At 41.6% G+C, this 22,362-nt stretch overlaps 1 protein-coding gene across 2 annotated transcripts in view; it reads right to left on the minus strand.

Moving 5' to 3' along the window:
* Positions 1 to 166: 166 nt before the first annotated feature.
* mical2b (microtubule associated monooxygenase, calponin and LIM domain containing 2b) overlaps positions 167 to 22,362 on the minus strand; it is a 38,051-nt gene continuing 15,855 nt past the window's right edge. For both annotated transcript variants that reach the window (XM_076142264.1, XM_076142265.1), the window contains exons 12-31: positions 21,486 to 21,633; positions 20,731 to 20,930; positions 17,620 to 17,714; positions 17,095 to 17,163; positions 16,681 to 16,806; positions 13,909 to 14,095; positions 13,258 to 13,331; positions 13,042 to 13,123; positions 7,320 to 7,475; positions 6,984 to 7,040; positions 6,409 to 6,503; positions 6,013 to 6,234; positions 5,605 to 5,780; positions 5,145 to 5,521; positions 4,712 to 4,785; positions 4,526 to 4,615; positions 4,158 to 4,251; positions 2,466 to 2,574; positions 2,285 to 2,358; positions 167 to 1,749 (exon numbers count right to left, since the gene is read on the minus strand). In XM_076142264.1, coding sequence (XP_075998379.1) covers positions 1,529 to 1,749; positions 2,285 to 2,358; positions 2,466 to 2,574; positions 4,158 to 4,251; positions 4,526 to 4,615; positions 4,712 to 4,785; positions 5,145 to 5,521; positions 5,605 to 5,780; positions 6,013 to 6,234; positions 6,409 to 6,503; positions 6,984 to 7,040; positions 7,320 to 7,475; positions 13,042 to 13,123; positions 13,258 to 13,331; positions 13,909 to 14,095; positions 16,681 to 16,806; positions 17,095 to 17,163; positions 17,620 to 17,714; positions 20,731 to 20,930; positions 21,486 to 21,633 — 2,726 coding nt within the window. In that variant the 3' untranslated portion in view covers positions 167 to 1,528. The remainder of the gene's footprint in view (positions 1,750 to 2,284; positions 2,359 to 2,465; positions 2,575 to 4,157; positions 4,252 to 4,525; positions 4,616 to 4,711; positions 4,786 to 5,144; positions 5,522 to 5,604; positions 5,781 to 6,012; positions 6,235 to 6,408; positions 6,504 to 6,983; positions 7,041 to 7,319; positions 7,476 to 13,041; positions 13,124 to 13,257; positions 13,332 to 13,908; positions 14,096 to 16,680; positions 16,807 to 17,094; positions 17,164 to 17,619; positions 17,715 to 20,730; positions 20,931 to 21,485; positions 21,634 to 22,362) is intronic.

Genomic DNA, 22,362 nt, shown 5'->3' on the forward strand with positions numbered 1-22,362 from the left:
CACAAAACAAACCACTAAACCGTTTACGCAAATAGAGAACTATGGTGTTGTTTATTAACAAACAAACATTTTCTGTAAGATACTGTATGCAGATAATGTGTGTGTTGGTTAAGTTATATTCCCACCCAAACCCCCTCAATAACAAAATATGCTTCCATTACAGCATTTATTAAAACCTTTTATTCATTTTTTATTAAAGAAAACTTTTTTTCCAACCTTAAAAGGCTCAAACAGCATAAAACCACAGCCACAACACACAGATAAAGAAGACATTTGAAACATAAATAAATTGCAACATTTACAGCCCTGGAAAAAATGTGAGGTTTCCTTGCTAGTCCTTGGATTCAAACTCATGTAAACACATTATTCATCTTCATCCATGAGGGGATACATTAAAGGTTAGTAAGCCTCTATTCTGGCTCAAAACTTAAAACCAATAAATCATTAAATTAATGGGATGAAACAATCACAGCTTAACTGACAATAGTCACAGATGAATGAGCTGAATGGTACATTTACATGCTTACTATTTATTTTGTCCGTACTGCAATTCAGATAAAAATGCTTAAGTCTATGTATTATTTGGCTGCATTAAGCATGGCATATTCAGTATAAAGAGAGTCTGCTAGTTGAATCTTATTCCAAGTATAACATTTTCATGCCTGGGTAAATCAATTTACAATTTACAATTTTATCTATGTCCAGTAAGAAAATATAGTTTTATGCCAATTTGAATCTAGTTATGGTTGTACTAAGGTAACTGACAGCAGGCAATACTTCAGGCAATACTTATCACAGAGGTGTAAAATTGCGACAAAATGTTAATCCACCTGGCAATGGCTCATAGATCTCTCACCTGCTGAGTAAAATATGTGGCATTTAAGATTCTATTTTTCAGTGTTTATTAGTCTGTGAGCATAAATACACAATATATATATATATATATATTAACATTCCAGCACAAAATTAAAAAATAACCAATACAAAATACTATACATCGACACATTTTCAAAGTGACAACTTGTGAGTAACTTACAATGCGTCTGTGACACCAACTGAACTCACTCAAAATGTGCGAAACACTGAATCTCCTGGATAAGTGTTAAGTTGTTCAATGTGCAATCCAGTGACACCAATACATTATTAATGATAAATCAATCACACCAAGTTCACTCTCTAGACAACCACCCATATAAAGACTTGTTGATTAGTCAGTTTAGTGTATGAGGTGTGCAAAAACAAATTACAAGGCAGTTGGTCATGTTGTTGTGAGCGATTAACCATTTTTTACGTCCGGTTCCAGGTTGCTTTTAAATGACGGCATGACATTTCTGAACACACACAGGTCAAATAAGGTTAATGGCAGGACCATCTTTGCTGTAACGGAACTTTATTAGCTCTGTTTGGAACAGGCAGCTTTATGAGAATTCACCAAAGGGAAACACTACAACAGTTAGTGAGTGGGGATGAATCTGACAAGAAACTTTTCTCCCCTTGCCTATCACTCCTACTCCTCACCAGTCAACCTTCATTCCAGCTTTTCCAGCCCCCAGCTGTCATCTCCCTGGGCCCAGTGGAAGTCGTAGCCTTTTGACAGCACAACGCTTTCCAGGTCCCTGTCCTCAGCTCTCTCCCTCAGTCTCTGCTCCTCAAGTAAAGAGACCAGCATGTCTCGTTTCTCCACTGTCCTCATGATTGCAGACAGGATTTCCTGCTCCTTCCGCAGCTCAGAGTCACTCTTCTTTGTATCTGTGGGGAAAAACAGAAGAGGGAAGACACCAAGGTGATTTAAGTTCCATTTTTGTGTCCTTCCTGTCCCCATGTAGCTATGATGTCACTCAGAAAAAAATAAATGTAACACACTGAGGCCCCTCCAGTCAAACAATGAACCATTAAACTATTCATCACGCATTAACGTAGAACAGGCAACAGTGGACTTGAAAGGGCCTTGTTTTCATGCCGAGATATGAGAAAGTACTTTGACTGGAAGTGAAAATTCTCATAGTAAACCAGTCAAATCTAAAAGCTGTTGCCTTCCCTCACAGTATTTCAATACAACAAATAGGAGGTTTAAGTTCTGAGTCCTCTGGCTCTGCATTGATCCTCTTATTAGATATTTTCCATAGATTAGCCTATTTAGAGAGGAGGGCTTAGTGTTTGTGTCTCACTTTTAGTTTAGTTTGAAGTGTTATGTGTTAAGTCAAAGTCAGGTTTATTAGGCAAGCAAGCGTATTGTTGCTTATTACTGTTACACTGGGTGTTCATTTGAATCTCAAAACCTTACCCTCGACTGCCATTCTGTGTCGCAGGTCTAGTTGTAGTTGACTCTGTGTGTCCTCCAGTTCAATCTCCTGAGCACTGAGAGGAAAATGGGTGACCTCTACTGGTGAGCAATGGGAGCTGCAACAACATTAATTCAATAACTTGCGTACAGGTTCACAAAGGATTGGGAACATCTTACTTACAAGATCATGAGGTCAGACTCATAGCGTGTCAATCTGTTCTTCTCCAGAACTAGTTTAAACCAGGAGTGGTAGAGTTGTGTCTCCTCGCTGTCATCTGCCTGAGAATCATCTGGATGAGGAAACATAGGAAGGAGGGCAGGAGAGAGGAATGGAGGAAGCAGAAGGGGGAATGATTGAGGATGAGGGTTGAGAGAGGTACCGGGGATGGGGGAATGGAATAGAAAAAAAGAAGGAGGTGGGAAGCCAGATATGGAATGAGAGATGAGGGAGGTTGGAGGGACAACATATTTCACAGAAGATGATCACAAAAGGAGAGCATTTAATGTTTTGATGAAGGGTTTTTTTCTCTCTCTCTCTCTCTCTCTCTCTCTCTTCTTTGCTTTGAGCAGGCCCAACCATTTACAAGACCACAAACAAAGGTCTGTATAGTAAAAAAGAAAAGACAACAATGAAGTGTCACTGTCTATTGTGAGTATATCCATTAACTATATGGAGAGGCATTTAACCAGACGGGCATTACAAGGCCTTGCTTTCTTCTAAATGGGCTGGCAAGTGCTGTATGTGCACAGCAATTAACAATGAAAGAATTCCATTGAACTGTATTGTAATCTTGAATAGAACCAAACACATCGCTGTGATGCATTGATATAGATTTTTCATTTTTTGAACTATTAATTCTACATCCGGCACTTTCCTACTTGCACACAGTCCTTGAAAATGGGCAGATGACAATCCTTTCATGCTGTTGTCTACCGCTCTCCTGGCCCCTTACATAAAGTATTTGATGAGTTCTCTACTACTCTACTTTAATTGGAGACACGGTAAATCAGGCTGACAACATAATAATCTGAGGAGACTTTAACATTCACTTTGAGAATTGAACAAATGGCTTTCTCTGACTTTCCTCAGCCATGTAATAAATTCTGACACCATTGGCCAGCTTGCTGAGAAGCTGCCTCAAGCTTTTAGCACCTACTGTTGATGAGGACTCACTGGATAGGTTCACAGGTAATGTAAATTCCTTACTACATGATACTCTGGATCCAATGCTCCTCTAAAACAGAGGTCTTGTATGGACATCTGGGTTAAGAATACAATCCATTCACTTCAGCAGGTCAGTAGACGGCTAGAACCTAAAAAAGACTATTCCGACTTGCCTGGTCCAATAACCTACAAAATAACAAGCAGACTCTCTCCTCTGCCAGAACCGCCAACAACTCAAAACTACCTAAGAATAACCCTGCATTTCTTTTGCACACAGTGGCACAGCTTTCAAATTAACCTGTGTTTTCCGGGTGTCAGGCACTGTTCTCTGTTCTCTTCTGCTCTTTCAGAGCTCCGCTACACTGAAAACGAACACATCACCTCAGGAGACCCTTGAGTGTGTTGATCCTCAGGGCTCCCAGGATCCCATCCTGCCACGCTGCCTTGTCTGTTTGAATTGCCTCTCCAAAGATTTCTTCCTTTTTTCTTATGCATTCATGTTTTTGCTGGATTTCCTAAAGCACTTTGGCTTGGGTTTGGAACCCTTTCTAATTATAGCCCTTTGAAACTTGTATGTTATATTAAACAATACAAATTTACTTGACTTGAATTGACTTGGTTGAAAATTCTATCTTTATAAAAGCAGCTGTTAAACGTCACATTTAGGCCCAAAGAACATTATAAGGATGTCAGTAAGTTTAGTCAAACCTGTTTCTCCTCTGATGATCTTCTCTATAACTACTCCTCTCTCCTCCAGATCTCTCTGTTTCTCTCCCACCTCCTCCAGTTGTCTCTGGATGGCCTGAGCAGCACAGAAAACACAGACACAATCACAATCACATTCTGGCTAGATGTGACCTGTGTTTTGTTGAATCTGAATCCTAAATAAACCGAACCATGCATCCCTGAATATTTCTGCTCCTAATTAAATTAATGATGATAATCACTGAAATGATTATATTGCAGAGGGACATTTCTACATTTTAAACTGTCCTGTTGGGCCATTTATGTACATGCACTCAAGCATGAAAATTAAAATTGAGGACTGAGTGAATTTATGAACAGAATATTCCTACCTGAGCTCTATGAAGCCTTTTCAGCTGTTCTCCTCTGGCCCGCTGAGCCACTGTTCTCTCCTGCTTTCTCTTCTGCCTCTCTGAACAAACCTGGGATCAAATATACCAAAGGTAAATTCATTCATTTAACAAACAGAGGTAAAGGTTTCTCCTCAATACATGAACATGATCAACAAACAAACAAACCTTCTGATTGGATGATGGGTTGTCATTGTCTTCATCACTGGAGGAAGACTCTGCCAGATTCTGTTGGCTGGATGCTAGATAAATAATAAAATAAAAGATAAAAAATATGTATTTAGTCTGTGTCTTCCCCTCAACTCTTGTTGGTTGCTCCTGATTGTTCCCTGGTTGTGTTCCCTGTGTCACATCGGTTTTCTCTGCTTCCCTGGTTTGGTCTTTGAGTTCCTTGTTACATCTGTGTCCACTACACTGGTTTTGTTCCCGTAATCTGTGTCTGGTCTTGTCTCTGTTCCTTGTTACTCTGCTTCCCGTTCTAGTTGTGTCTGTTTTTCCATGTTTCTCTTGTTTGGTCACTTGTTTGTTACCCCTATCTCTGGTGTGCCTCTGTTATCTGACCTATATTAGCATTTCATCATCTTTACGAAAACCCACTCGCCTTTGTTTCTGAGGTTGGTGAGAATGGTTCTGATCTCCTTTTGAGCCTCGCTGTCCTTCTCCTTGCTCCCTGATGCCCCCCTCTTCCTCAGTCTGAGGGAGGAAAACAAGTCAATCCTCCTGCGGGGCAGCGCGGCCATGTCATCTGAGAAGACACTTCCAGAATCCCTTTTGGTCTTCAGGGAAACCTGCTGCAGCAGGGAGGACAACTCCTGTCCACCTCCCCATGGATCTGTCCCTACAGATGTCCGTGAGTGAGATTCACACTTCACTTCCTCTCTGGTTTGCTTCACCGTTGCAGTACTGAAGAGGGTTCTAAGGTTGAATGCTCCTTCTGACATGGGCCTCTGTTTTTGGGGGCCATTGGGTTTGGTTCTCCTGGTGAAGAGGACAAAAAAAGTATTATCGTACTATTCTAGTCAATGAAAAGTATTTTATACAAGCACACATTTTATACACACATTGTGACTGCCGGGTTGGAGCTGGTGGAAGGATTGGTCACGTTAAATGTCCTCCTGAAGGTGTTGGCAATAAGCTGGAAGGCTGAGGAGGACTGAGCAGTGGTTTGGCTTTGGGCAGCTTCCCCAACAGGGCCTGAGTCTATCTGAGGCTTATCTGCTTCTGCCTCTGCTTGTACCTGATAAAACATCAGAGGAATGGAAAATGCCGTCAACATAATACCGAATTAATTCCTCTTTCATCTCTCTCATATCATTGCCTGCACAGTTACACTGGCTGACATTGGACCGCTGCATTAGAACACGGAGGAAAGTGAGAGATAAAGGGCAGAGAGATATTGTATACGTTATCTTCACAAATATCTTGCCATATGAAACTAAATGAAAACAGAAATCAAGTCAAGTCACAACCTGGTCTCTGGGCTGCTGTGTGGCCCCGGTGTCTGCCTTGCTCGGTGGACTGGTTTCCTCTGATGTCATCAGCAAGTCCCAACTCAGTAGCTTCTTCTTCTCAGAATCAGACAGCATCAAGCGTTTCTTAGGGGTGGATGAGCCTGTGATGCCCTGTAGAGTAGCCGAGTGCACTTCAAGCTTCTCACTGCTCTCTGAAGCAGTCTGGGTTTCTGCAGATGTCTAGGAATCACAGCGTATATGCAAATATAGTAGTATACAAATATTTTACTATTTAGACTATTCCGTTCCTCAGTTAATGCAGTTACTTCTTACTTAGACATTCATTTCACACTAATTGCAAAACGCGCAACAACACTCTCATTCGGCCACAATATGCGTGTTTCATGTACGTACATCTGGCCCAGAGTCCATTTCAGGGACGGTTTCTGGTCCCTCTTTGTCAACCGGCAAGCTTTTCTGGAAGTGTTTGATGAAGATCAGAGGGAACGCTGTGCAAGAAAAGAAAACAGACACAAACAGGGACTTCATCTAAAAATTGTACAAATATCACCAGTCAAAATTTCAATACCACCCTACTGACCATGTGGAAATAGAGACCACATTTAAATCATTTTACTCTTCCCTTATAAGCCCAGCACAGTTTACAAGTAGTTTTACAAGTAAAGTGTTCTAAGTAAACCAATATGACAAAACTATATTTGTCATGCAAGTGTAAAAGTGTACTAATTCACAGAATAAAGTGAATCAAAAACGATTAAAAAGCAACTCTTCTGACCTCATGTGTTCAACATGTTGCATTACAACAGTATCTACTAACTGAAACCCACAGGACGACTATTTTCCCCTGTCTTTCAATAATAATATATTGCTGGCAGAAATAAGCCAGAGACAGACATTCCTGATCAGAAAGAAAAGGAGGAGCTAAGGATGAAGAAAAAGAGAAATGCTGTAAGTATCAAGGTACTCACTCGCTCTGATTTTCTTTTTCCATCGATTGTTCTTGTCTGGAACTACATTAGCTTCATCTACAGAGAGAGAGAGACTTGAATCATCTCAAACAAAATGAAAAGCTGGTGAGATATGGGCCAGACATGTTTAAATATATACTGCATATTGCCTAGATGTATGCAGTAATCCACAGAGCAACATGAGAAAAAATTTAAATAAGGACTTTTTCATGTTTCACTGCTGAATATGTTATGCAAATTAGAAAATAACTTGAGGGAACATGTTCTGATTCTGTTTACCCCCATTAACCCTCTAATAACCCACAGTCATGAGTACTTAGATCAAATAGGACCCACTCTTATCTATGGGGCTGTCCAGGTCTTGGTCCTTGGCCCCTGTAGTGGACTCTGTTGGGGTGGACTCCCCCAGTTTCCCTCCAGTCATCTCTGTGTCCTCGGGAACTCTTTTCAGATCTTTACCAAGCTGCTCAGAGCACAAACTGGAGGACTCACCTGAGAAACATCATGAAGTAGTATTTAGCATTACATTTAACTGGACAGTACAAACTGAAACTACATTCATGCAAACTGTTAAAGCATAATATACACACTACCTAATTATACTCATATCTAGTATACATTTAACATAATAAAAACAAAATACTATTGTGAATAGAGTTCATGCTTCTGAGAGTAACATTATATGAGGGACGAGAGAGCATTCCAGTCTCTACTTTAACATTACAGTACATTCAAGTCACATTCACATTCGTATAAACTACAGCACTTCTCAACTACTCAGCATTAAGTACTCACAGAGAAATGTTGGCAGTATTGTACAGAAATTTCCCAACCGTGATTCCACTTGACACAGCAAAAGAAAGTATGCGGAAAATACATCATCTCTGCAATTTCAGCCTTTTACCTCTATGATACATTAAACATTCAGAGACCACACCTTGTTATATGTACAACATATTATATAAATTAGATTTTCTTCATATACTTTATTTGTTTTCAAACGTTTGTAGTGCTTTAACATGCAGAAAACAAATCCATTTGTACTAAACCTTGCTGCACACTACCTGATAAGAATTTTAGAGTTTGGTGCTGCCTTATTGTATTTTGGACCTCTGATTATGTGGTGCATCATAATCACAGTGGGAGAAAATGTGCTTTTTGAGGTGAGAGCATGTATACCTTAGCGCAGGAAAAATGGAAGCGTTCTTTGTCAGTGTGAGGAACAAGTTAAAAGAAAAGCTGCTAGTTAGTGTGTTTGGTTTGGGACCATTGCATTTAGGTCTTTCAGGTTAAGATTCAAGAAGCTTTATTGTCTGTCACATGTTTCTTTCTCTTTCTTTGAAACATAATTTAAGCACGTCAGGTTCAGGTAGGTTTTCCACAGGTCTGTATTGGGGAAACCAAATGAAGGAAATTGTTTAAAAATGTACTTCCCACAATGATGAGCAAGTATGGAAACAGGAAACCCAGAGAAAAGGACAGAGGAGACCCAGTGGCAGAGCCCAGCAGAGAGCTGACAGGAGGAACATGATTCACTTCACTTCTGTTCAGGGTGACTGGAGAATTGAATGGCGCTTTCTCTTATGTACGCTTTTGTGTATAGTGTGGCCTTTTTCTTCCTTTTTGATCAAGCATTCATGGGATGTCTTATCTTTCTTTTATTAAGGTCAGGCTATGCTGTATGCTTCTCTTTGAATCCGATGCAAACGTGGAGGAGTCGGAAATTGCTACAAAACACGAATGACGGGTTAACAAAAGCTGTGACTGTGAAAATGATTTTCTGAGGGTGTGAGAGTGCTAAAGTTGGGTCAACCAAGCGCAGGGATTGAGAGAGAACTTGCACTTGCTTTGTTGTTAAATGTGGTTAAAGCTGAGGGGAAATTCCTAAGATTTATTCCTCACGATTAAGTTTTAACAAAATTTCTAACCCTTTTCTTAGGAGGTGACCTTTTAAAAAATGTGGCAACAAATGACAAAGCAAATGTATGTACTCAAAGAGATTTATTTATGTATATAATAACAGCTTTAAAATATCATAAATTAAGCAATGTTACAGTAATTTTCATTGTGAAAAACAAATAAGGCAGACAGGCTGCGTCGAGACTTAAACGTCTACAGAAGAATACACATAATACAACCAACAGAATTAATCTGGCGGTGTGCAAAAAGCTCAAAATGGAGGGAGGGGCGGATGATGTCCTGAGCAAAGATTAGGAGGTACATGAGAGTGATCTGGAGAGGGGCTCGGATGGGGGGAGGCTTCCTGAAACAGACATAACCACAGACAAGACCACAGACACGTGGACACGGAAGTTACTGGCAAATGGGTTGAAGAAAACGGTGGGACCAAAGCTTGCTCAGGGACATTCAGCTTAGGTGCTTTGGTTTATGTTAGGGAGGATCACAACACGACATGATGATGGTTAGTGGGGTTAGATTGGAGATGTGACAAACTAACACAACTCCATCTCTAGTCAACTGAAAGGTGCAATGGGCAGCATTTTATGTATCAATAGAGGGGACAGGGTTTCTATTGACGTGATGTTTTTGCATAGTTTGATTTCGAAAATTGGGAAATAGAAATAAGAAATCTTAAGCTCACTTTAGGTGGATTGTGTGTCGACTTTGCAAGTTACTGTAACGTAGGAAAGTGTCTTATTACCAGCTACAGGAGCATGGTGTGTTTTGTGGAATGAATAGAGATAAAGAAGTTGCAGCTTTACTAAAGAGAAAAGCCCAATGGAAAAAAAGCTGCAAGAGTGTATGTGCAATAAAAAACGTTTTACAATCCAAATAGAAGAAAAAAAGGACTCAGACAAATGTACATGTCTGAAAAAGTGTTTTTACCAGATGGGCAGAATACTGAGGCAACAGCCTATAGTTACTTCACTTAAACGCTCAGTTATCAATAGTTCAGCTAATTTTTGGATGAATGGTTAACCCAAGCATTTGGTCATCGTCTCTGGTTCATTATGTTGTGTATGTGCATTATGTTTACTTCTTACTACTACGATCCGCCTCTCAGCATTAAAAAGGAAGTAGGTGCACATAAGTACTACATTTCTTGCGATATATAGCCAAAAGGAAACTTTGAGCAAAGATAATAAGTGGATGTGGCAAGTAGGCTGAAGGGAACTTTAAATTAAGAGAAGAACTAAGGCTTTTAATACTACACATAACACCTGGAAAGGCTGCGGCATGCCATACTACGCAGTCATGCTTGTGATTAGTTCATGTGGGGTTAAATAGGAGCGGGGCGGTGCCAGAGATGCAGCTAATGTAACACAACAGGATTTATGGCCGAAGCTGGCCAATTGTCACCTTCCCCACTGGCAGGAATCAGCCAATCAGAGGGTGCAGCATTGGAAACTTGAAACAGACTGAACAAAATGAAGTGAACGAAAAGGGGAGATGAATGAATTTGAAACAAAAAAAGATGAAGGAGGTGTGGAGGAAAAAAGGGGAAATGGAAATTGGGAGATGAATGGAGAACACAAACAGAGCTAAGAATAAGAGGGAAAAACACTGTAGCAGACAAATTCTGACAATAAACATCATGAATTGTCTTTTAGTCTTAGGACCATCCATTCTGTGCATTTAGACTAAATTCACCATCGGCATCATCACTGTTTACAACATGGAATATGCAAAAAAAATCATTGAAAACAGAAAATAATAAAGCAAAATATTCTCCAAGATTCATCAATTTACACTGGACTGCTGATTCAGCTGATTGCAGTCAGTGATGCCTGTGAGAACTTCTTTAATAAAGTGAATTCAGTCCATTAATTAAACGTAATACTGAAGCAAGTGAAAATCTAATATCTATCATAATTAAACAACAAGAAAAAGAAATTCACGGACGAAAAAAAAAATACTGTTTTGGCATTTCCATTGTACATCTCTTTGGTGCAGAGCAAAAGTGCAGCAGGCAATATGCAGCATGTGTGTCACTAAAACACATTTCTGTTATTCTGTGTTTAATAAAAGCCCCATTTTGCATTAATATGTAATCTCATTTATCTGTAGGCGTCAATGTTTCCAGAAAGCATTGTGATCCGATCTGCCTCGCATTGTGATCAGATTTATCACAAGTATCCAGGTGTAAATGCTATTAGGATGTTATTAGGATATTGTGCGTCAATGATCTACCACCCAGAAACTATTGTGTAACTGAATGCAACTTCACAAGGGAGCAGCATTTCACAGTGTTGGAAATGTTGGCTTCATGTTTACAGCTTTTGCTCCAGGCTGAGCCGGATTACAGAACCTTGGTTGAATACAAAATGACTAGAGAAATATGCCACCGACACCATGAAGAAATCATTAACACAAAACTTGACATGGAAGCTCAAAACACCTTAGTGGAACTTTTTGTAGCAAAAGAAAAGAGTCTGAATCGCCCGTTTTGTGCAATCATGGAATGGAAACACAACTCTATCCTGCAGAAAAAAGGTCTCAGGCACCAGCGACCGAGACCGCTATGTGTTAAAAGTATAACAGCCGCCCTACTGAGATCCAATCACAGTGCAGATAGAGTCCAGATAAAGAGATCACATTTTGATTCAAGGTGTAAATACAGACCAACATGGCTTACAAGGTTAGAGTTAAGGCTCTTTCAAACATAGTTCTCTGTAAATTACTGGGATAACCTTTTAGGCACCACAAGAGATTTTCAGTATTCACACATGCAGCCACATTCAGGAACATTGCCGTCTTGTGCCTTTTCACACATGCCAAACCAATGCCGGAACAGATGTGGCAATAGATGGGCTTTTATATGTGCCTCCCTGCAATGCTACTGCTTTCATTCACAACAAAACCTTAGAGGCAAATGTCCCTGGAATGATACAATATGGTATTGAGATGGAAAAGTGGAGGCACAGATTTCCCTGAATATTGATCCCTGCTCCTATTGACGCATGACCCCATGCAGGAAGCGAACCCTAGACATTCCAGGGATACACAGCATGTGTGAATGAGGCGCAGAGGGCATGCTCCAGTTATGGCCTTGTAAATCAAGAGATATAATTCCAGGTAAGTCTGTTTGTGTTCAATGGGAAAGATTTGGAATTCCTCCCATTGAACACAGTTCTGTGTAGTACGGTTGCTATGGGCTACACAAGATCACTTGTGAGTGCTGGAGCTGGGAATGTTTAGATTGAATGGAACCATAAATTTGCTCAAATACTATAAACTAACTATATTTAGTTGTCTACAGTCTCAGAAGCTTGGAGCAAGCCCATGTAAAGGGTTTCATCCAGCACAGTGCAACACCACAACACCCTGAAAGTACAGCAGACTGAGCATTTCCTGCTTGTGTAAAAATACTCCTAGCGGTCTTAAAGGTTGTGAAGTTTTATTCATGTGTTTCTTTGCTATAGAGCATTTTGTCTATGTACCAATGTGACGCAAGCTTCCTGCAGACTTCCCACAGTACATTCAATCCAAGGTGTGGAAACGAATCAAGTAAAGCACTTTCGTTGCAAATATAACAAAAAAGTCAAAAACCCAAAAAGTAAAATGACCGTGTTTACAGTTTGTTCAAAGTAGAAATCATAGCTCATACATACATTTGTGTTAATAATGATGTCATAGTATTATATAGGCACACGTTTGAGTAAAGCTCAATCTTTTAGGTAGCAGGAATGTCTTATTTGGTGTTGCATTACTTTTTCAAATTGATCTCTGACTCATTTGATTCAACATCAAAAAGCTCAAATCCATTTTGGTTCCTAACCGCCCAGAGAGGTTCAAAGGCCTCATGTAACTCCACCTTGGGTTGATGGCCTTTGCCTAAGGATTGCCTATGTGAGCTGCTGCCGGGGCTCCTGGTAGATCTGTCCCAGCGTCTCGTGCATCATGCAGAGCAGAGGACAGGCCAGGCTCAGCAGCTCATATAGGAGGACATAGTCATTTGACGAGCTCCTGAGATGAGACCCTACAGCTGTCAAAGTCTGACTCACACTTTCCAACAGCTGTTGAGACAACACACACACAGCCCGGCTAGCACGCCTTGGCCAGCTCAGGCCTCTCCTAAGCAAAGAAACCAGGGTACCTGGATTTTGGATCTGGATGCTGCCCGTCGCCGAGAAGTTCCCGCTGTCCAGAGACGAGGCTGTGATATGGGTTTGGTCATCCTAAACAACAAACGCAGAGAGGAATCACATGTTAAATGATGACATACACAGGATGTCATCATACACAAGAAAAAACTAAATGGGAAGTGAATTTTGTGCTGAGTACAGGATAAATAAAGCATTTCCTGGCTCACCATTCTCCTCCTGAACTTTCCCAGGTGGGTGCTGGATTGGCGCTGGGTGTAGTGCATCTTGCAGAAGAACTTGGCTGTAAGGGAAGAAGACAAATCAGGAAGACAAATAAAAGGTGAAACTATGTTGTATTTCTCATCAGAGCACACTAGACATAAATAACAGCCAAAGATATTGGGCTGCAGTCTCTCTCCAGCCGTCTGAACAGGACTTGTGATGTATTTACAGCCAAGTTGGAATAGCTGTCAAAGCAGAGTCCCTACGGGGAAAACTGAGCAAATTCATCAAGCGGAGAAAAAATTTCTCTCAGCATGGCAGCAGCCAACATGAGACAAAAATAGCTCATTAAAAAAAAAAAAAAAAAAAAAGTTCTAAAACTTAAAATGAATATTGTTTACTTCATTTGTTACATTTCACATCTACAAATGAACTTGCACGCGTTAATATGTTTGCCATATACTACACAACATCTTTGGGTGGGATTCCTCCACTTTTTTCTTTTGTTTCCCCTCACTACAGCCCATGATGCGTTCTGATGCTGCCTGACATGAACATTAAACAGCCTGGTTAGCTTTATGGATTTAGTTCTCTTTATTTTCTCTGTCTTTTCATCACAGCAGGCTTATATAGCAAATTCTGGAACTCCAACATACCCTCCTGTGAATCAAAGGTGTGTCCTCCCAAACGGAGGCTGCAATTACAAACATCACAGCGGAAACACTCGCGGTGGAAGAAGTATCCCTCCGCACTTAGCCGCTCCATCACGTAGACCCGTTTGGAGCAGAAGTGGCAGATATCGCTGCCGCCAAGCTTAGGTGGGAAATCCTTGCGCACCACACACTGGGTGGAGACAAGAACAACACAAACTTAGATACGTACAATACGTAATACCTGAGAGCCAAACTATCAACAAAACAATTGCGTCACACGACATCCTGGCTGGCACATCTGTAACAGAAAGTGATGTGTTACGCTCGATGTGACAAAAGCAAAGAAAGCCGAAAACCCTGGATTAGCAAACTCACTGCAACCTCTGAGACATGCAGCTTACCGGCGCAGCATTGGGCCTGTGGTCAGTCTCATAGAGGAGGGCCAGCATTTGTGCTTTAGCATCTATGGCTGATGATACCTTTCCAACTGTACGCTAACCAGACACAAAGGGAAACCACAGACGGTAGTATGGAAACAAAGAGAAGGAAGCGGAAATCACAGTTAAAAGAGCAAAGATGAAACAATGGAGCAGATGGATTTGTGGGTAAACAAAGCTGGGCCTAAGTACCTCTTTGGTGTAATTAGGTGCTCCAGTCGGACAACTTTCAGAGCGAATGACTGACTTCTCTGTGATTCTATCCTGAGGACCGTCCTCTATTCTCTGATGTTCTAACTTCTGTAGCAAAGAAACTGGAAGGGAAAAGGGTTTGCTGTGACCATTTTCATGTGTGTGGTCAGAGACAGGAGAGATCCCCTGACTGGAGAGAGGAGGAGCGCTGCTGTTCAGAGAGTAATCGACATGAAGAGAGGAGGTTTTATGAGCATTTCTAAGGTTGGTATAAGACAAGGGAGTAGAGGAGGTTTCATGTGTCTCGTCCTTGCGTCCAGGAGTGTGAGGGAGGAGAGAGGAGAAACGGGCCTGAGCGGTGGGTTCAGGGACAGGGATCATCAGAGGACAGATGCTGGGACTCTCAGAAACAGAGGGAGGAAGAGGCGAGGACAAGGGACAAGGAGAAGAAGTAGATACGTCCACCTACAGAGTAAAGAGTCAGAGAGAACATAAAGACAGTGAAATAAAAGAATGAACAGAAGAGAAAATAACTTAATGTCACCGAGAGGAAATAATGCAGTGTGTAGGATCCGGGAGAAAGGAATCGGTGGTGACCTCATGCAAGGTAAGTGATAGTGGAAAATCTACAACTCAAGATGAGCAAAGGTTAATAAACCTGTCAGATAATGGCCATTCAGTTACGACATCTCAAACAATAACTCAGCAACTGCCAAGCGCTCCAGAGTGAACTGGTTTGATTGGTAGATAAACAAACCTTTCACACATGCACTCACACACTGTCAGCAGGAATATCGACATGCTGGGTGGTAAAGATACACAACCTGTGACTCAGAAAGATCAGAAAGAGGAGCAGGAAGAGGTTTGTTGGACCCGGGGAACATGGAGGAGAGGATGTCTGCTCTCTCCTTTATGCTCCGTCTAGAGAAACCTTTGGTAGAGGAGCTCTGGGCTTTATTCTGCAGGTAGAAGTGAAGGTTGGAACAAAGAAAGTTTACTTCCTAAATGAAATAAACTATGTATGTATGAGAATTCAGACATCTGAATAACTAAATGAAAGCCTTTGTTCAGGAGGGCCAGAGGAAAAAGAACGTTGTGTTTAATTAAATAATCTATTGTGAGGACTTTTATGCTGTTCACCTGTATAGTCGCCTCCTCTGGCTTCTCCAGAGAAGCAGACAAATGATTGATTGAGACATTAGGTGAGGTGTACTCTGGGGAGCGCTGTTCAGTAACAAGAGGCCTTGGAGAAGGTTGCGGGCTTAAGGGGCTCTTAGGGCGGGAGGGTGAAGGAGATCGGCTGTGACCGCTATGATGGGGAAGCGATTCAGGGGAATAAGAGAAAGTGCTCTGCTCAGCCACACTACTGGGATTCTCCAGTAAACGAAGGTAGATGGAAGGCTGGAAAGACAGGAGAGAGGAGGAGGAAGAGGAAATAAAGGAATGTAGATTAATAAAGGTAGAGAGAGAGAGAGAGAGCAGGACTAGAAAACAGCTTTTAATCAACCGATTTTGTCAAAAAGGGTAAAAGAAAAGTATGTATTCGATCATATCCGCAACAGCAAGAGCGGAGACATGTTCAGAGAAGATCATACCTGCCACTTGGGGCGTGAAGGAGGAGGAGGAGGAGGATGAGGAGGGAGGATGTCCTTGGGCTTTGAAAAGCGAGGGTTCTCACTTTCCTCTTCCCCCTCATCCGGAGTGGGAGAAGAAGAAGGGGTGGAGATAGGCGACAGAGAAGGAGAAAAGGACGAAGGGCAATCATCAGACTGATGCAAGGAGGAAAAAGAAGGGAAAGGACAGGAAAAGAGTGTGAAAATTGAGCAAACTATAGAGAATTTGAAGGCATTAAATGAGTTAGACTTCATAACGTCCAGTAGGCTGCAGCATGTAAGAATTAGAGAACTGATTTTCTCCCAACAATTTGTAGAATGCTTGCATGTACAGCTGGTTTGATAAAAAAAAGCCTGTAACTAAAAAGCCACTATGAGGAGAACTGTCTTAATATCTGTGCAACAATGTGACCCGACCATTCCAGTACATTTGGATTACACCAAATTCTCCTATTGTAAACAAAGCTGTTACACAAAATTCCACAAGTCAGTCATGTATATTTGAGAGTAAAACCCAAGCATCTTCTTCTGACCTTGTTGTGCTGCATCCCAGTTGAGTTCTCCTCAAATTTGGCCTGCAGCTGAGTTGCCATGGAGCGCACCTTGTTCTCGCGCTGTGACCCATCCTCACCAGCAGGGGGCGCGCTGTGACACGACAACTAAAGGCAAAACCATGGAGGAAATACAGACAAGAGAGGGGGGGGGGATTGAGAGTGGGTCAAGAGGTTCAGCTATTATGACGCCTAAGCTTAACGCTATCGTTCATAACAACAACAACAATCCCCCAAAAAAATGATCTATAACAGCATCGACAAGTCTCAACAACCATCCTTTGTGCAGTTTGCTTTAACTGGGTGAGTGTATGTAGGGGCTTAGAAAGTACCTGTGCACATGGTTCCATTGTCTCTTTACCCGCATACAGATTGAATGAAAATACTTTGCCTTACCTCTGTGAGGTAGTGGTCGCCCTTCCGCCGTCTCTTGTTAGCAGAATCATCTTCTGGTTTCTTGTCCTCCTATAAAAGCAACAGGATAAAGATAAGACTCTAGAGGTAACATTGGATTTAAATTGATTTTCACTTGAATTTGAATTCATTGCTTGCAACTTTTCAGTCTTCAAATTAGGTAAAATGTTACTTTCAACATGCGGGTAGAGCAGGGACAGATGGAATAAAGGAATGCTTTAAACTAACGCAGGAATGCTCAGATATCAAGAATCCTTCACCTCCGAGTGCAGAGTGATAACAGTTAGATAACAGTTTGATCACACCAAGTGCTTTGATCTCTGTCTTAGTTTTAGCTGATCTAGTCAAGCATTCACTGACATTAAACAGTGTTGTGATAACTGAAGACTTGAGCCAGTGACATACATATCAGGGCGACTTCATCTTACTCTTAAATGAAAACATCAAACAAAAGGCACAGAGAAGACGACAGAGAGGATTTCAAAGTGAGACGGAGTGGGACTGTACCCTGGGTATCCTCTTCCTCTGCTGCGGCAGGTTGAGCAGGCTGGGCTTGGTTTTAGATGAATATTCTTCTTTGTTTTCATCTGCTTCTCCAGAACCTGAAATAAAGCACAGTCAGCCAGATCACAAAGAGCACAATCATTCATTTTTAGACCAATGTGCTGCTACCAGTGACTCCAATCACATGACTCACACTTGGTTTTGACATCAAACTTATTCTACAAATATTTTCACAGTCATACCTGTTTATTTTCTGCAACGAGTGTAGTTCAATCAAATTAGACACACACATTCCTGCCCTTGGATGCAGTATGAGTGGGAGTGGCTCATTCCTCAATAACTGAATGAAATAACCTGTTGTAACCAGACTTGTTGGACGTGTGCACTCACTACATGAAGGAAGCATCCACCTGATGTTGGCGCTATAACAAGTTCAAATCTAGACTTATTGCTTTCATTTTATTCGTTTACTTTAATCTTTGAATGAGGCCTGTGTGCTTGCCAGGTCACTCGCATCCAATAGAGGTCACGCAAGTAAATTCCTGCATTGTAGAAATATTTGGCATTCACTTATCAGGTCTGTAATCCGCCATTGATATCAGAAAGGTAGAGGTTATGCACACCAAAATAAAAGTTAAACATACCCTGTGGTTTCCTGAACAGAACTGTGTTATGCTGCAGTTACAACTTGTAAAATCAATGCACAAATAAACATTTCAGGGTAAAACTAAGCGGGTTTCATGGATTCATTAAGGTCCATTCTACAGACTACAGTTCTAGCTCTGACGTACGTTTCCTGAAGCTCCAGAACTTCTCAAAATTCACCACTGTATCTATTCAATAGAAACTTCACACCACGCCTGTGAAATCAAGTTGACTAAATCGTTTTCCCAGCCATTCAAAGCTTAAGACTTTCTCCGTGGTGACAGCAGTCAGGGTGAAAGCGAGGTCTGTAGCGTGTTAACATTAAAGCAGCACAGATGAAACATGGGGCTGGAGGGGGACACTCCGCTGTGTGACCGGAGCCAGGGGCCGCAGGCTTACACAGTGTGACTGGATATGGCTTCTGCAGACATAGCGCACATACCAGTCATGACTCTGGCAGGAACTAACCTGACCACTGAGCAATGGTTGTGTAACATGTTACACTATCTAGATGGATAAAATACTCCCTGCACATAAGTCGCTGAAAATGCTTTGACTCTTATAAAAGCTTACAAATGGCTTGTGCAGCAGTAGCAGGTAGTTTGCGCTCTGTTCAGTGATATATTGTGCAAAAAGAAGAAGAATGTAAACAGGAAAGGATGCAACAGGAAGGAGGCCAATTAGTAGTGAGACATCAGAAGAACTGCAATAGATAATAAATATTCTAAAGTATACAGGAGTGAACATGGGTCACCAGCACAGTCCTTTGTGTGTAGAAAGTAGTAAGTGAAGTAAGTGGTGGCTTTGCGGAAGAAGCTTTTCCTCAGTGTGTAGGTTCAGGCCTGTGTGCTCCTGTATCTATCTTCCAGATAGGAGGCGTGGGCGGGTCCCTGGTGAACCCTTAACCACCTCAGTCCTATTGATGTAGTTTGTCGTGCGCCCACTGCCTCTTCATGTTCTGCCAACTATGATGAGCTCCTTGGTGTGAAGTGCCAAGGTGTATTCAGTGCAGCCAGACAGCAGGTGCACAGTTTCCTCTCTGTCAGCCCCTCAGTCTGAACCACAAGGGCTGTCTAACTCCAAATGTTCATCGCAATAGAAATGTATCCAATAAACTAAACTACACGAAAGCATTGTTTGTGATGGGTCATTTACTTTTGTAACATAGTACACGCAACACGCAATATCTAACGTGTGAATTTATACACACCTGATTAGACACACCCTCAAACTAGGAGGACGTGTTTTGTTTGTGCAGATTAAAGCTTTGCCAAGGTTTAAATGTGGAGCCCGAATGAAAATATGATACTCTAATTCAGCATTAAGCTTTCTGGAGACTGTCTCCTGAGTCTGACGCTGTAAAAAAAACACCAGGCTGCATTCAACTGGTGAAATAATACAAAGGTCTCCGAACGGACAGTAGCTTGGTGGAATTTGGGATATTTTATGAAATACTTTGTTCTTTCCTCCCTTTTCCTTTAGAGAAGAAGCTGATGGTTCTTCTGTTTTTACAGCTTTGTTTGGTAAGGTATAGTATTACACATTTTTGGTGGTCTGGCTGTAGCATTGCACACTGCATGAGTTTCTCTGCTCTATTGACTTTCATATACGTTGCAACTGTTGCTTTTACTGTTTATTGCTCTGTGTAGATTGACCTCATATTGAGGAATTAGTAATGAGAATAAACTCCCAACATGTTTCCAAATGATCAGATTCCCAGAATATGGGTCCCTTGGTGTGCAAGGTACCTCCTGAAGTCTCTTGACCTCTGACCTCATGACCCTGTCCCTATACAAAAGACCTAATTCAAAGATTGGACCTTATTTCAGCTATGACTACTCTCAGGCCATTTTCTCGTCCAGTTTGCTTGCTAGAGCTCGCACAAGAATCCAACTTTTTGTTACATTGTTATCTTTTTAATTTGGCTCCATTGGTTTCACTTCACATGAGAGGGAGGGCACCAAAGTGAGATGAATGCCTGAAAACTCTGCTAGGGTGACCAACACCAGGTCTAATTCATTATGCATCCACTTCTGTTTCCTCAAGTTATCTGTCTTGTGATGTTTGTTAGGTTATCCTGGGCAACCTATGATGCGTTCTGTAGCTGCCTGCACTGCTGTTTGATGTCATCCTATTAAAACTGTACCTACGAGATCATCGACCCAACAACACTGATGTCATCCAGAACTCTGGGTCCACGCTACTGTGTCATTTCTACACAACCTTTGGCGGCTGTGGCTTTCAGCTGTTGCCCTGTTTGTACCTTCTTAATTAAATTGAAAATCACTTTGCCTAGTTCTCTTCAGGGTTTCAGTTCCATCTCCTCTCTCCATTTATCTCCAACAACGCTGTTATAAACAAACCGACTGTACAAGCCATCGGCCCCGGTCACCGTCCCCTTGTACATTTTGCTCATTTGTTCATTTTGTTAGTAAGCTGCCAATAACCCCAAACCCTGCTGGCACTGACCATTAACTTTTCCTGGTGAGTTCCTGAAGGCTTCATAGAATCTGGAGAGGTAAAGCACCATCAGCAGCTTATCTGGCTCGGCCTGCATAGCCATCTCCTTCCCCGTTGTCACTGGCTGGATTTTAAACTCTCGCTCTGCCAAGTCAAACGCCAACTGGTTGTTCTCCGACACGTCCTCCTCGTTCAGGGAGTCGAAGTCTCTGGGATGGGAAGAAGGAGAGAAAAAGGGGGGGTTTGTATATCCATGATCCAGATCAACAGTTTGAGCTTATTCTGTTTCTAGATGATGAGGTTTAAAGGTATATCTGCAAAATTATGCTTTAAAGGGTCACAGTTGACCTGGTACAGGGTCCCAAAAATAAAAAAGTCTTATCATTTTCCATGTGTGTGCCCAGGATAGTGTTCTGATCAATAAGAGGGTTGCTTGTGTTTTGATGCATCTTGTTAATTTCTTCCAAAATACTTTTCCACAATCCTATATTTAAGTCTGTATTAATCCGATCAATACCTCATGATCAGTTGTGACTCTCCCCTTAGCAGAAAGATAATGCTTCCAATCTGCTTGTTTATGTTTTGAACTCTTCATTTAAACAGAAGATCCGGAAAGGTGACTCTTTACAAGCCAACAGAAAAACTGCCCTGTCCGGAAAAACTGTCAACAGCTGCCACAACATTCCCACATGTATGAATTTGTAATTTCCTGGTCGCACTGTGTTGCACATTTGATTGTAGCGTGTGTGTGTGTATGCTCTTACATCAGCTCAGGCTTGTGTCGGTGTATGAGGGCGCAGAGGGCGAGGCCATTCCTCCAGGATGAAGTGAGGTTGGTAACATCTACGCCTCTGTAGCCCTCAGTCTGTTTCTGACACCAAGTCAGCAGTCGTCCGGGTCGCACCTCAGACTCTGTAGGGAGAGGACACACAAACACACACACGTTAGACACGCTGTCAACAAGAGCTTGTGAGGCTAACGCGAGGTGGATTTTCAGATCCTGAGTCAAGACTTGTGAAATCCTCATTGGTGGTTTATAAAGCAGACAGAGACCCATTGGATGGAGGAAGCACCACGGTAACTAAACAACAAGGGCTCATGTTGATGCAAGGTGCAAATCCCACCATGAAACGGCTTTATCCTGATAAGTTAATCAGAGCCTGAGATTGAAATGGAATAAGGAATATAAACAACTGGGCCCAACACTGTGAGAGCCTGGCCTGACACAACCAATACATCAAGCACATGTGATGATTCACTGGACTAGAAAAGAATGAGACATTGGAATGTCCACGTGTGGCAAAGTTTTCTGCTCAGTCGGTTCAGTATTTTCACAGCTTCTGGGCGATTAGCTAAACAAATATTTTGTTCTCACCCTCTAATCCCACTTGACTATTTTCCATTCCTAACAAAATTATTGTTTATTAGTTTGTTCTAAGAGTTTTTTTTTTAAGAACTTAGACACTGAACCTCAAGGCTTAACCAAATTAAAGGCTTTCATTTGAGTAGTAGGACCTGAAAGACCTGATCTCCTCCCAGGGACACCTTGGTTTGATCAGCTGCATATTCAGAGACGGAATATTGGCCAACTTAAAGAGGGGCGGTACTTTTTTGTATTTCTAACAAATTATTGTTTTGGGA

The sequence above is a fragment of the Genypterus blacodes genome, unplaced genomic scaffold (assembly GCF_046128005.1).
Source record: "Genypterus blacodes isolate CSIRO-AG114 ecotype Tasmania unplaced genomic scaffold, CSIRO-AGI_Gbla_v1 ptg000021l_1, whole genome shotgun sequence".
Lineage (NCBI taxonomy): Eukaryota > Metazoa > Chordata > Actinopteri > Ophidiiformes > Ophidiidae > Genypterus > Genypterus blacodes.